Source organism: Cupressus sempervirens, chromosome 6 (genome assembly GCF_028749045.1).
Source record: "Cupressus sempervirens isolate cs-2001-9-10 chromosome 6, ASM2874904v1, whole genome shotgun sequence".
In the NCBI taxonomy this organism is placed as follows: domain Eukaryota; kingdom Viridiplantae; phylum Streptophyta; class Pinopsida; order Cupressales; family Cupressaceae; genus Cupressus; species Cupressus sempervirens.
In genome coordinates this window covers 430,397,461-430,413,638 of record NC_143123.1, presented here as the reverse complement: position 1 = coordinate 430,413,638, position 16,178 = coordinate 430,397,461, and the positions used below count along the sequence as shown (strand labels likewise).

Below are 16,178 nucleotides of genomic sequence, written 5' to 3'. Positions count from 1 at the left end.
GAGTTATTTTGGATTAAGCGTGACATAGTGATATAAGTTTTAATATAATATTTAGACTTCTATGAAGAGTAGTTATTTTGGTACTATCATTTTCTTCTTTGTTAGTTTTTTCCTTTCTCCCTTTGGTCAGTGTAGGCTCCTTCCCTTTAGGTTAGCTTCCTTTAGTGCCTATCCTACTTTTGTCTTTGGTTTTGTCTCTTTTCGATATGCAGGACTAAGTGTCTTGCTATCTTGGTTTGTCCTCTTTTATCATTTCTCTTCTTGTTTAGGTCAGCTAGCTCGTCACTCTTAGGATCCGACTGAGAGTTTGTTTAGGGTCCTCTCCTTTCTTGATTTCCCCCCTTTCCCTTCGTTTTATCTTTGTCTCTATCATGATTAGTCTCCTTCTGTCTCTCCAGTATCGATGTTTAGTATGGCCTCACATACATAATTTTTATTTAAGGTCTTCTTGCTTTCCCAACAACACGAATGAAGGGATTGCCCTTTATCAGTATACAACTACAAAATCATTATTAATTGTTTGTGTCCTTGTTTTTTCCAGATCCTTCTTGAAACTTTTAGAGAACTCTTATTATTTTTTTCAGGCTGCCTGATTTATCTCTTCCTCCACCCCTGCAATCTTAGCCTGGTTTTTTACTCGTTTGTTTAGTCATTCTCTAGCATGGAAACTTCTATCTCTCTATATCACAAGTATGAAGAGAGAACCATGGCATTCATTGGCCGTATCAAACCTGAACGTTGAGGAAGGATTTTTAAGAAAATTGATGATGTATCCTGGTGGGCAGTCAAGCAGGTATTTGGAGAATGGAACCTGGATTACAGCAAATGCTAGTGTACTAATGGTGATGTTATTGGTTTATTCATAGTTGTTGCACTCAAAGCTAAGATTATGTTTTGGCACGTCAGATCCCTCTACCTTGCAATCTTCGATGAGACTTAGATGAAAGGCCTTGACAATGTGGTGGAAAACATTAATAATAGAATGGAAATCCATCATCCAAAGGCCTACATGACCTGGCCAATTGGGAGTCTCAAATTTACTAATGTGCCCAAAGGACCTATTTTATATATTAAAGACCAAGAGGCCTTTGAAGGATTGTGGCCAGACATGGAAAAGCATCTACAATTTTTACTAAGATGGCATAACATCATTGAGGATGAGGGTAATTGGGCATAAGCTTTCTTCAAGACGTTAGGGGCAGACATTCCTCCTAATGTCGACTGCAAAGACCGTGGGCAATACAGAGTGCAGCTTCCTTGTCTGTGCAAAGCTACAAGACTCTAGAGTAAGAAAAGGGCAAGGTCGGAATTAGGGGCATCTAGCCTTGACTTAGATTCGGAGTCAGATGAAGATATCATAGTCATCAAACCATGGCGCTAGTAATGGTATAGTAGTTTTGTTGTGTTTTTGTTCTAAACTGTCATTATAGTCTATAGTTTAAGTTTGGTTTTGTTCATAGGCTCTCGATCATAGTTTGGCCATGTCTATAGGCTCCTTTTCTTCGTCTATATGTCTTTTTGTCTATATTTTAACCCTACCTTATATTTTGTAGTGGTTTGGATACTCATACTCTATTATTTCTACTGTTGTCTTAGCACTATCTAAATAGTCTATCTCATGAAGGATCTTAGTTTTGTCTGAACAATTCTAAATCTGATTATCACACTCTTACCATATGCAATGTACATTATTCGAAATATATAAAGTAATTTTTTTTTTTTAAAGTTTTGATGGCACTTAGCTCATATTCTAAAGTGTTTGATCGAATGCTCTGTACCAAAGGACTATCAATAGTCATTAATGTATTAATTATATAAAGATTTAATTTTCAACTTGAGTATGACTAAAGATGCTCATTAAACCAGGAATCTTCTATAGCAATACGAATAAACAGGTAACAAGGCAAGAAGACATAAGCTGGGAAGCCTAGTAACAATCTAAATAATTAAGGTTTTAAGTCAATAGAAATGGCTGCCCAGGAAACACAGCTTATGCATGTAAAAAGTGACTTGTTCTAGCACACACTGACTAACTAAGCAGATTTTAAATATAAGCAAAAATCTTGAAGATTAAAGTATAGTAATTCTAGTTATTGTGCTTTTCAGCAACTCTTAGCAAACTCAATTGGGAATCAAGAAACAGGAAATTTCAGTTAAAAAAATTCAATTATCACGCAAATTAAACAAAGAGTAAGGTACAATGGATCTCATTTAGGCTTTTTAACAACAGGTGTGATGGTAAGTGTTTACAGAATGAAAATATATCAGCCTATTCTCAGTAACAAAACAGGGGGCTATGATTTGAAACTATTTATAGATTGGCTATTGATAGATTTATTAGAAATCTCCTTACTTTTATTTGTTTTCATCCTTTTTAAGTCTGGTTATAAGTATAACAGATTTAGCTTGGTAGCCTTTCTTGATGCTTCATTCTTGGATTGGGTCATCTCTGTTCACTTTGCTTCCTTTTCTTTTGGCCTCTTCTTCGCTATGGCTTCCCCTTGTTCCCTCCTATTTCTTTCTGTCTAGATTCCCTCGCTTTGGTTTAGGTTCCTAGGTGCCTTTGTCCTGTAGTTTTTACTTTTAGTCCTCCCTTTCAGGCAGTTCATCTCTTACCTTTTATCCTTAGCTTGTCAACGATCTGAATGGTTTAAGGTGATTAATTTAAAGACTCAGGATTTAACAAACAAATCTATTCTCAACTTCGAATGGGGAAAGTGATTTTAATATGAGCAATCTTAGCAATGGCTATATCTAAATAATGAAAGAAGTAATAATTCTGAATCATATTATTAGAGTCTAAAAGAAGCATGAAGAGAGCTTCCTAACAAATCAGAATATCAGTCAAAGCATTATTAATGAACTTCAAATTCATCTAAGAAAGTTTAAACATTTCAAAGTTACATAAGTAATGTTCAAATATAATCTTCAAGATTTCTTTTCCATTAAATACATAACTAACTAAAGACAATATACTTAAATATGGTTAGAAAAAACATTCAAAACAATCTAAATCTCGAAAATGATTAAGACCAAAAAGCAAAATATTGGTAAGAATTAATTAAGACAGGATTCTCTAACCTTGAATTATAATATGTAATTCCAATCAGCGCTAACAAATGAGTAGTATCATAATAAAATAAGGTCATCACTTTGTATAATTATTTGTTCTTTTTAACATGATCTATAAATTAAGATATAAACAACTTTTTTAACTAACATACAAAATAAAGTTTTCTCAGGAACTTCATGGATAATTCATAATATAAAACTAAAATAATCAAACTAAGAAACACATTCAATAGTACCTCAATTGTAGAGATAATTTATTCCTAATCTTAAAGATTGTTATAAGATTCCTAATCTATACAATACGATAAAAGGTAAAATTAAATTAATTCTCAAAGAAAGAATGCAAAGCTTTATAATATGAAGAGTATTTTATTGACTTAACTGAGCTTGAATGCAAATATTTTTTAGTATTGTATTTCTATATATATAGTTTCCACTAACAACGATCTTGCCAAGACAAGTCGTTTTTCGCAGATCTCTCTAAATCAGGCTAAGAAAGGAATCGCATGGCATTGGTAAAGGGCATTAATATCAATAAGCACTGGAAGGCAAAACCAAGAACCAAATGAATAAACATCAACAAATCAGATCACAAGAGATTAAAACACTAATACTCTATAATCTCAATATAGAAGTTTTGTATTTTGTAAAGGAAGTTATGCCTTCTTAAATCTTCCTAACAATGGGGAAATTATAATGTAAGGGAGGATATGCCCTCTCAAACTCCTTTGATAAAATTCAAAGGCAAATGTATCCAATTTTATACAGGACATTATATGTTCCGGGCTATACTTGGGGTTTTCTTCCCTATTCTTTCCCCCCAGTGCATGCAGTTTGAATGGGGACAAAGTCTTTGATTGATAATTTTTAATATAACATATAGGGCAATTTTCCTTTTACCAATCAAAAAAAAAAAAAAAAAAAAAGATCACCATTAGAGAACAATTACAATATTGTAATAAATTATTCCTCTCAATAGTTGGGCATAGCTGTAGGGGCCTTGGTAATTGGTTTTAGATATTTGCCTCCTACTTTTGCTCTTTCACAATGCCAGTAGGTGAAACTTTCAATCTTGGCACTATGACCTGCAAACCACGATTGTTGCTTCAAAAACTTTAAATTCTAGATACAATTGAGCCCTCATCTACTGCTCTTGTGTTCTACACTTTTTTAAGATGACATCAAGAAGTCTTGAATCTCAAACCTATGTTGTTGAGACGAAAGGAAAATCGTTTGTGTTTGAATGGCTGAACATTGCACATATTGCCTAATGAGTTTATTGTTGGCAAGTTTTAAGGTCCCTTCTATCTTTAATTGAGTGAACATTTCATTTCCCTGAGAATCCCTCGTAGAATGTCATATGACAGCAATTACATTATCACTTAACTTCTCAGTTACCGGGTTCGCACCTCCAAGGCCTACCTTCAAATTTGGATGCAAGTGAGAATTGTAAGGTGGGATGTGCCAATGCATCCACATGAAGTGGATCTGCTCAATAGGCAAATCCTCTAGCATCATTTTGTCCAGGATCCTCATGGTTCCTACTAAAACTCTACATTCAAAACTGCACAATAAGAATTAAAAATCTTATGTGCTGAAATTTCATGATCCGATACAACAATCACCTACCCAATGTTGCAAGGTCATTCTCAATGATGCTATTTAAAATTGACTTTGTAGATCGCATCCAAATATCTAGCAAGGCCATTTTCTGATTTGTATTCTATATTGCTCGATCGTTATCTGCACATTGTAGAAAAGTAATATAGGAGAATTATGAGAACGCGAATTTCTACACAAGTAACTATGGGATTTGTATGTTCGTTAGGTGTCTAGTAGTTAAAAATTGAAACAAAAACATCGACACCTAACCCTATTACATTTTAGAACCATATCATTGCAACTAAACATTTATGACTTTATTTCCCTTAACTTGGTTTAAGATATTGCTTTATTTTTTGCTTGACGTAGGTAAAATGCCTACCGAAACCCAATCTACTGCTAGGGACCAATCTAGAGGCCAAGGCAAAAAACACGGAAAGTGTAGGCATCACACTCCTCCAAGCCACAATTAAGAGAGTGTTCATCAAGAGCAATTTCAAGAAGAGCAAAGTGAGGAAACCAAGGAAGAGGGGAGTGGGGAACAAAATGCTAAGTCAAAGGATCCTTATACAAAACAAATATTACAAGAGAGTATGGCACATCTAGGGTCCAGATTGAAAAGATCTTATCATTCTCGAAAAGAGGAAAGAGAGAGATCTCGAAGACCTCAGAGGAGGAACACTACAATTAATCAAGATATGTTTTGGCTGGTCATATGAGAAATCTCCTTAGGTCTCAACCTCCTACAGTTAATGGCTCCAATAGTGGCTTTGAGGTGGAGACCTAATTGATTGACATAAATAGATGTTTTTTATGCACCACAACATTGGTAATACCAAGGTTTGGTGTGCCATCATGCACCTTAGAGGTTTTGCCTCTACATGTTGGCAATTGAAGACACAAAAACATGATTTGAACATGGATACTCCTACTTTGGAATTGTTCCTCGAGAGCTTTTAGGATCATTTTCTATCAAATGAGTGGAGACAAGAGTGTGCGGTTGAGTTCCATAATCTACAACAATTGGCTATGTCTGTTGAGGAGTATGAGCATCGATTCTTTGATCTCAAGCAATATGTTGGATTTGGTAATGATATTGCCTCAATGGTACAACACTTTGCCAGAGGTTTTAAAGACCTCATTGTTGAACGGGTTTGTGTCTTCCAACCCAAAACCCATAGAGATGCAGTTAGTAATGCCACGTTGATTTTACAAAAATTCAGTTAGAGGTCTAGGTGGTTAAAGCCAGCATTCAAATTGGTGGTGCTTCATTTTTAGGATACAGGGGTAACCAATCTTAGGGATTTGGGAAGTCTAAGAATCATCCTACACCCTCGAAGGGTGGTCAAAATCAATGAAGCAAGAAATTCTTCCATGGTCATAGTGGTGGTTCGCAGTTAGGAAATTATTGTAGCTAGCAACGTAGTATGCATAATCAAATTTTTCATGTAGCTCAAAGTTTGCATCAAAGTTTTAGTAGAGGTAGCTTCCAACAATCTAGTGCACTTTTTGTTGGGAGAGGTATTAGTAGAGGTTTTTTTTCTTGCGGATAGCATACTCACATTGTTGTCAATTGTCCTCAGTAATCAACACAGTTCTCATATAAGAGACCCAGCATGTCAGAACCTACAATTGGGGATGCTAGTAAATCTCATAGAGTCTTTGTAGTCATTGATCCTTGCTAGACTAAGCACCAAACTACTATGATTGGGTTTGCAGGTAGAGAGCGTGCAATTAGATCAAGACCCGTTCATATCTCCTACAACAAGGAATGATCCTCAAAAATTCAAACCACAGAGTAGGAAAAGGTCCAATTATAACTAGTCATTGAGTCTTTTATGACTTGGTAGGATGCTTTGAGATTGAGAGAATTATATCTCCATTTGTTTGTAGGTTTCCAAGAGTAATCCTAATCCTAGGGGGGAGGGATACTTGCCCATATGTTCTTATTTTTGTTTATGATGTCCACCTTTTTTATCCCATTTTTATGTGTGTTAGACTTTTAGTTGGATTTAGAGATGCCTGATGTTATGACAATTCTCTATGATGATGTAGTTATATTCATTCAATGATTACTTGAGTTATGTCAGATTGCTACTTAGATGAAGTTTACTATTTTCATAGTATGGTCTTATGGATATTTATGGTTTTACTAACCTACAGGCCCATCGATCTGCATTTATATGGATGATGGACATGTTTGATGTGCATGTATGGTGAGGGACAAAGCATGGTTACTTGTTTACAAGATCTCCACAATGTAACAATCCCTACCATTGCATTTTATGATTATATACATGTATGCACATGCTTGGCTTTGTGATGCAAGTTTACAAGTATCAGGTATCATCTCCTCTGAATTTGTAGGATTGAGTGTGCCCTTATACATACCTTGATGCAAAATTCAGGCCCAAAATATATCCAAAACCTACACTTGTTTCTTATGCAAGAAAAAAGTATGTAATTGACTACCCTCTCTGGATTCGTCAAAGTGACGAGAATCCGTGTACCTTGTTTGAGCATGATTGTGGTTGTTTCATCTAGTGTGCATTTTGGTTTAGTTGAGTTTTTGTGTGTGCACATTCATATAGATTGAACATAAATTTATTTCATGTCAGTAAAAGGTTTAAAAGGGGGTTAAAATTTATGGGTCAGATAATCATGTGTGGGTGTATGTATTTATTTATAGATATATATAGTTCTAATGGCATGTCTTGTTAAGTAGACTATAGAATACCAGATGTCAAATTACTAATATGCATTTGATATTTAATTATAAAGGTTTAATAAAATATCTTTATTTGTTTTACGATTAAAAGACAGTTTTAATATATTGGTTGGATATTTTAATTAATATTAAATTATCAATTAATCATAAGTACATAATCAATTAATTTATTACTTTAATATCTATTTATATTTTGACTATTTAATTTTTTTTATCTATTTACATTTTGAGATTATGCCATGATAATTAATTAAATTTAAATAATAAATCAATCATGCAATTTTAAATAAATTGATGCTAAATTTATTTGGATCTTCAATTTTGCAACTTAGATAAATTTAATAATTAATAAACTGACTCTTATTAATTTTAAATCATTTTTGTTTCCTTTTAGGGTTTTCCCTTTTCAAACCATAGCCTTCTTGTTTTCTCCTTAAATTGGATGCATGTGGCCAATTTTGCATGCATTCACAAATGGAGAAAGTTTTTGGCAATTTTAGGGGTTCGTTTTATACATAGGTTTGCAAGGATAAAGAACAGATTTCAAAGATTGGAGAGTTCACCTGGAAAGGGTTTCATTTTCTATCCTTTGAATTTCGTTCATTCTTTTGAGGCATGAACTCAATTGCTCATGGTTGAAAATGGAATCTTGTCTTCTTCATGTCTATATAAATGCATGTCAATAATTAAAAAACGACTAAGTAAAACCAAAAAAATGAAAAACATGGACAGTTACGCAAAATCCAATCATTGGAGTCATCTATGCTAATCATATGAACATATATATGATCCAATGAAATCAATAAGGTATATTAAAAAAATATCATGTTGCTTGTTTTAGTACAGAAATCTCATGAAGGAAATAAAATTTCATAAGAATGAGAAATTATTGATTTCAATAATAAGTTCCCGTAAGAGGAATGTTCATCTAATACCTAAGGGTACCAAAGTATTAATAAGATATAAGGAATTTAGTGACCTAGGAATAAAATAGCAATTAAATTCCTCAACTGCCTATTCTTTATAATAAGAATCCAAATCGGAAAATAAAAATGAAGGTTTACCTAAACTGTAGATAATGATATTGTGAATTTTCAAGTGTTCTATGTAAAAAATATAGTTGTTGAAACATTCTCACTAAAATTGAGTATAGAGGATTGATATATATTCAACAAGATACCGTCTTTTATGTGTTCTTCCCTATAAGAAACAGCTGGTAATAAAAGCCAGAAAATCACAAAATACTAGCTTCAAGATGGGCTTTCAGCACAAGACTGTTTTTTTACTGAAGTCTTAAAATTCCCATTTCCAAGAGGCAATTATTAGGCTTTGTCACCATACAGAGCTATTTTATTTAAGGTATATTTTTTACAGTTTTCATAATTGTTTGACAATTCAATGTATATTAGATTGGCACCACTGGAAACAGGCATTTATCCCTGCTTTTATTGTCCTCCTCAAATATTTCAAATAAATCCAAACTTTTCATCATGATGTGAAAAATAAGAATATTTCTTAACATCAAAATCCTTAAACTGAATATCTTGTCTAATAAGAAAACTAGTCAAATTCTTATTTGATGACAGCCTTTATTTCTTGAGCTGAAACTACAGAAAGTCAATTTAACCAATAAATATAACTCTCATAATATTATACTTCTGACTCTTTGAACTATCTAGGATCCAATTATGTTTTTGAAAGAACGTACATCCTGCAAGAACTAGTTAATGAATCATAATGACGTGCACGTCCCCTATAAGAATTTATGGGAGGACACTTTTTCCTGAACCACAAAGAATAAGATGACATTTCAAAACAGTTAAAGCCAGACAAAACTACTAATAAGAATCCACCCAGAAATAATGAGACATAAATATTTGTGAGCATATTGTCTACTGTAATATTTTTTTAAGCAAATGTAAGATTGAATACAGAGTCTACTCAACCCACTTAGTAAAATTATCTTATCTATCTACTCAATCCACTTAGAAACTGCTGATCCAAAATTCCAAAGAAGAAATGGGTACCTTTACGTAGCTTTCTAACAATCACATTTGCATCTGGCATAACACCAACAAAAGTGCCTCCTGGACGAAGCAATGTAGATACATTTAACAAAGCTCGCCGTGCACGTTCCTCTGTTGACCAAGAGTAGTGCAAAGCAAACTGTATAATTCAATAGTCCAAAAAATAAGGGCCATAAACCAGCATTTAAGCTCAAATGCATGAAACATTATCATGAAACTACTTTGTCAAAATGCCATCACATGTTCTAGAAAGACCCAAAATCCCATATGCAACAATCTGTTAAACACAAAAGCAATTGATGCAATTTGCACCTAGCATATACAGTGTATGCAAGAGGAAAAAGAAAGCAGTTTTGACAGACGTGACATTTGAATCCCATTATAATCTGTTTTACTAAAATAAATTGGAAAATATTCTTAACTTGGACTCATCTGTCCAATTTCTGATCCAGAGGGGTATAAGTCATGAAGAAGCATGGACAACAGACAGCTAAGTCTCAACCACAGTTGTAAAGCTCAGACTCGAAACTCGGTGAAAAAATTGACAATAAATCAGCTCTTTAATCAAATATTTGTAAATATATAATTTCTTAAATTATTCTTAAAACACACACATATACACCAGATTTGTAGAACGTATACTAATTTGAGATTTCCATCATATAAATCAAAGTTTTGAGTTAAATACATAGCAAGTAGAATTTACCATAGAGTGGTATCTATAATCTACATGATTGAAGTTATCAAGACCTTTTAGACATAGATTAAAATGCAGAAGACTTAAGGGCCTGTTTGGTTGCTGGCATAGGAATTGAAAATTAAAATAGAAAATGGGAATTGGGAATCGGGGATGGGACTGGAAAATGGCAATTCCAGTCCTGTTTGGTTCACCTAGAATTTGATTGGGAATATGTTGATCCTTTGTTTGGTTGTACAAAACTATAGTTGGAATAAGATTAAGTTTATATTTTAAAAAAAAATTATCTCAATTTTATTTTTATTTAATTTATTGTTTCTTTGGGTTTTTTTTTTCAATAATAGTAAAGAAATTAATTTCTTTTCTTTTTTATTTTATTCATTGAAGTTAATGACAAGTTTAATTTATTTAGTTTTTTTTTAAACAAATAGATATAATTAAATAGACATTATACACAATAGTCTGCAAGAAGATTTATACAAAAATGCATTTCTAGATATAGCCATATTTTTCAATAATCAGGATCAGTGGATTGTGAGTTACATTGTTGGAGTTGTGGCATTTAAAGAATACAAAAGGCAGCCCTAGTAACGATATCAGAAGAAGAGAAAGTAATTGTACACGATATCCTTGTAGCACAAGGAAGAAAGTTGTCAGGAGGAAACAAAATAACTGACCACGAATCCTACAATCAGGCCCTGCTGAGGACCAAGGTACATTTTATTTTCTTCTTCAGTTTTTGTTTTAAGTTTGACTTTCTTAAAGAAGTTTGTCTTTATAAGCATTAAAAAACACAACATTTCGTGTAATGGTCAAGAAAAATTGTTGATAAGTTACTATACTTGTCTTTTATTGTGTAAGTATAAATTGTTTGCGTTGGAATTTTTCTAGAGGCTTGTAAAGCTGAAAGGGATTTGGCTTCCTGCTCCAAATTGTTCCCGAGAATTCAAACTTGAAGCAGAGCATTTGGTTTTGATAAAGGAATTTGTAAGGGTTCTGCATTTAGGCAAAAGGAACAAGCTGAATGGAGAAAGCGTGGAAATTTCCTTTCCCAACTTAAGATTGTTGCGCATTAGTGGCGATTTAAAATGGAACTGACAAACCTAGAAAAACTAGCAGTTCTGCAAGTGTATTTAGATTATTCCAAGTTGAATAGGTTGCAAGGAAACTATATGAGCGGATGTCAATATGATTCAAACCTTACGTGCAACCATCACAGGCCCAAAAAATAATATAATTTGGAAAAATCAGATTGGGAATAGGAATGGCCTATTCCAATAACAGTTATTTTTTGGCATAGACATATGCTCATTTTAGGGGCAAAATGGGAATATGTCTTCCTATTCTCAATTCAGATTTGGCATACCAAACAGGGAACATAAAACATATTCTATTTTTTTCTTCCTATTCCCGTTGTATTCCAGCAACCAAACGGACCCTAAAGGAATTAAAACCTTTTGCATATAGTTTTGATATACATATATATTTAAGCACTATTTTAAAAATGCCATTATATTATTTAGGTCTTAATTTAGTGATCGAGTGTTATCATTTAATTATAAATGCATAGGTTGTTTGTCTAGAGCTATCTACCAACCAAGAGATGGGACAAAATAGCCCTTACAGTATGTTGTTCTTCATTTTGTCACCACAAAATACAGGTAACAGTATGAAACTTTTTCAAATTAGTTTCACGTTTCTCTGAGTTAAATTTGTAATTCAATTGGTTAGCATTGATCAATCGATCAACCCCAATTGATATAATGAATTCTTTTACTAAAGGCTTTCGTCAAGTCTTTTTCGTTTTTCTATTTGTCAAGCCTATGCTTGATTTTTGAAGCCTTCAAAGTCATTTTTCTCATTTTGGAGTGTGTATTTGTTGGTTTTTAATCTGTTGGTTATGTTCAAAATATTGCTTTCAATTTTTCCTTCGATTTGATCTAAAGATATAACCAATTTAGTGCCCAAAAAGTAGACATTTTTTATGCAACTGCACAAATTAAAAAATATCATGTTATATTTTTTAATTCAACATTCACTTTTTGAAAAATATAACATAAATTCATTTTATGTTATGTTTTTAAGTTACTTTATCATTTTGATTTTTCACTTAAAGTAACTATAGTGCACTTTATGTTATATTTTTAAGTTGAGCTACTTTTGATTTTTCACTGAGTAACTATATTAACTATACAGTTTGATTTAATTTTTTATTTTTCAATCAAATGCTCTAGTAACTATTACTTTTAAAATGATATTTGCACATTATATTTTAAATATGAGTGTAAATGTTATTTGTGACCCATTTAACTAATATTTCACCAAAAATTAAATTGACGTGTGCTTAATTCATCACTTAAGTTGTGCAAACATGTCTACAAGCATATTTCATCAAAAATATGCAATTGCATCTAAAAGGTGAAATTTTGAATGAAAATGCATGTATGTGAGTGCATAAAAAAGATGCAAATGCATATTGCTAAAACATGCAATCACACCTAAAAGGTGAGATATGCATATTGCAAAAATATGCAAAGACACCAAAAAGGTGTGTTTTACCTTGCATGCATATTTTTAAAACATGTCAATGACACCAAAAGGTTCGTTTTGTCTTGGAGGTTGTTTTTGAAAGTTTTTAAAATATGTAATGGCACCAAAAAGGTGTGTTTTGCTTGGGAAACATACATAACCATCTTGTAAACCCGTTTTTGAAGATTCAAGGGCAAAAAACTTTGTTTTTTTCTCCGAGAACACATTTTTCATCAAAAATGCTTAGATCTACCCATACAATGGCTTGAAATCCATCACAAGAGGAGCGTTTTTGAGTTTTAATGCATATATGTGCATTTGGGGGTCATGATTTTGCATATTCAAGACAAAAAAGACTCATATTTTTGCATTTTTGAGCCACGTTTTTGTTAAAAACGCCCAGATTTGGGGCAATTTTGATCATGTTTTGGTTCAAATATAAGTCACTTTGAGGTTTCAATTCATATATAGGCTGTTGAAGAACACATTTTTGCCTTTAGATGTCAAAAAATCTTCTTTTCATGCCTTTCATGAATCACGTTTTTGCTAAAAACGCCCAGAAATTTGGGTTTTTTATTCACTTTTTGCATTTTGGAGCCAAGTTTTCCATTTGGGTCCATGTATATGCATTTGGGAAAGTTGTTTTTACATTCACAAGTAAAAAATCATCAACATATATGCATTTGTGAGCCACGATTTTGCAAAAAAGACCCAGATTTTTGCATGAAAAGGGCACGTTTTTGTTTATAAAAACTCAAAAAATAGCATTTCCAGCCCATATGTTTGGATCAATAGGGGTTGTTTTTGAGTTTTAATGCATGCTATTGCCTTTGACGACTATGTTCTTTGCATTTTCATGTCAAATTCGACCATTCATTGCTCATTAATATTTGTTGAATGCAAGTATGGAAGAAGTCAAAAGGTTGTTTGAAAATCCAGATTTGAGGAAGAATTGGTCTTCAAAATCTATAAATCTTGCTATTTTTGCTCATAACCTCCAAGTAAGTGGACATTTTTAAACTTGCTCATCAATTCAAGCTTATCTTGCTATTTCCATGCATGTTATGGCTTGTTATTGCACATTTGCCAAAATGTATACCTTGTAAAGTGCAAATTCTCTTTAAATAGGATGAGAACATTCATTTTTAAGTGTTTGGAATTTCCCCAATTTCCAAAAATTGCACTTGAAAGCAACTTGCTTTTTGACATGTTTGAGTCTAAAACCAAAGGTATGTGTTTGTTTTGTGCTTGTTTTCATTGTTTGTTTTCTTGCTTTTGTAATGTCCCCTTTTTAGCATTCATAGCATGATGTTGTCGTTAGCCTATTTCCCCACGGTCCCATAGGCTAACCAGAACATTAAAGGGGCTTAGAGGCCATTTGGCGTAGATGGTTTCAGTTGCAGGTCTTTCTGAGGGGTTTTGAGGCAACTTTGGGCATACTTACTATTTATAGTAAGTCATCTTGGGCATGGGTGGACATCCAGTGGTAGCGGTATGTCGATGGTAATTGTTTAAAATCGGCAAGAAGACTTGTTTATCATTGATAAGATTTGTTTTGCATTGATAAAGCTATTTTATCAAGTTAAATTTAAATATTTAACTTTATTAATGCATAGACTATAGTTTGTGAGAAATATTTAAATTAAAAGAGTCCCCTTTATTTTATAACACATTGGAGACATAAGTTACATAAAGGGAGTTATCTTTTATCCCACATTGAGAAAACGAAAGATGGAGCTCTTGTGAGAACACTATAAAAGAAATGGAAGAGCTTCTTTTTAGCATGCTTGGGAAAATCAAAGAAATTGGAAAATTTTCTGGAGATCATGTCTCAATAGTTTGAAGGACGAAATCCCTTCAAGCTGAAAATCTTGACGCCATTGAAAGATATGGTCTTGAGATTCAATAGGGTAGCAGTCTAAAAAAAGCAAATACGAAAAAGCAGCCCGAAAAAGCGGAACCGAAAAAGCAGGCCGAAAAAGCAGTTCGAAAAAGCGGAACCGAAAAAGCAAGCCGAAAAAGTAGTCCGAAAAAGCAGTTCGAAAAAGCAAAACAAAAGGGGCAGCATTGAAGAAAATTATTACAGACATCTACAACGAGGTTCCTTTATTAGTATTGTTTTTTTAGCGTGTTATAAGTTTCAGCTGTAAGTGTGCATTATACCAGCATTATCATTTTGTAATCCATGCAAATGCCAAAATCTTGGCCATATTTCATGAGCATTGTATTTTTTCATTGCAATTAAGAAGATAATAGTTGCTGGTGTCATTTAAGCAATTTAATATCATTATTTATTAGCAAGTTAGTTTGCATACCAACTGTTTGTAAAAATGTCAGTTGGCTGTAGGTGTTCATTTCTCATGCTTAGATCATATATATGCACTGAATATTGTCAAAATTAGTAGCACACTCATGTTAGGTCATTGTGTAGTCCATTATAGTCTTCTAGCACAAGATTCTTATTGATGCAAAATTGTAAAAAGAGTCATTTAAAGCCAGCTGAAATACTATATCAGTCATACATCCCTTGCATGTGAATTGTTTGATGAAATTCCTTGAGCCTTCATCAGCATTTTTTGAGAGCAAATTTGAGGAGGGTTATTACAGTGGTATTAGAGCTTGCTTGCAAAGTGTTTTGACGAAATGTCAAACCACTGAAGTATAAAGATTTTTGGTGTTTGAAGAAGTTATAACCTATCGGGGTTATTACAGTGGTATCAGAGCTTGCTTGCAAAGTGTTTGACGAAATGTCAAACAACTGAAGTATAAAGATTTTTGGTGTTTGAAGAAGTTATAACCTATTGGGGTTATTACAGCTTTCTCATTTTTCTTCTTTTTGGAAGAAATTGCAAGTTCTTTTGAGCACATTTCACTTCACTCCACCTTCCATCTCTTCGTGCAAGTGCATCATTTTATTCTATATTCACCATTACATGCCAAGGCACATTGCATCCATTCCTTTCATATGGAATTACACTTCAAGAGCTATTACATCTAATTCCATTTTCCATGTCATGACATGCTGCATCTCATTCTCCACATGTGATTACATATAATCTCATTCTCCATCCACAATTACATGTAATCTCATCTTCCATCCGCATTTACATGTAATTCCATCCTTCATATGCATTTAACTATAAACCTATTTTCCAAACCCACTTACATGTAATCTCATCTTTTGAAACTAATTCCATGTTTGTGTCTAGTCATGATTACATGTAAATCACTTTACACGTAATTGCATCTTGAGAACCCATTTTTTACTAAAGGTCACACTTTTCAAGTCAAGAGGTTATCATTTGCACACATCCATATGCATCCTAACTTGCATTCTTGGCGATACCCACAAAAACCCATCATTGCTCACATGCAATCCATCATTCCAAGTCCAACTTTGGCCCTTTCCATCCAAATGCATATGCTTTTCGATTCATTTATAGCTATTACATGTGTTTCATAAGTATCTAATCTATACTTTGAACACCCACTCCTCATGGATTCGTCATTGTAACTCAAATCT

The 16,178-nt window shown here is 33.1% G+C and overlaps 1 protein-coding gene across 2 annotated transcripts in view; it reads right to left on the bottom strand.

Moving 5' to 3' along the window:
• Positions 1–16,178, bottom strand: part of LOC149552882 (mRNA capping enzyme family protein) — a 256,559-nt gene that overhangs the window by 124,912 nt on the left and 115,469 nt on the right. For both annotated transcript variants that reach the window (XM_089788424.1, XM_089788423.1), the window contains exon 8: positions 9,430–9,568. In XM_089788424.1, the coding sequence (XP_089644550.1) occupies positions 9,430–9,568 (139 nt within the window). The remainder of the gene's footprint in view (positions 1–9,429; positions 9,569–16,178) is intronic.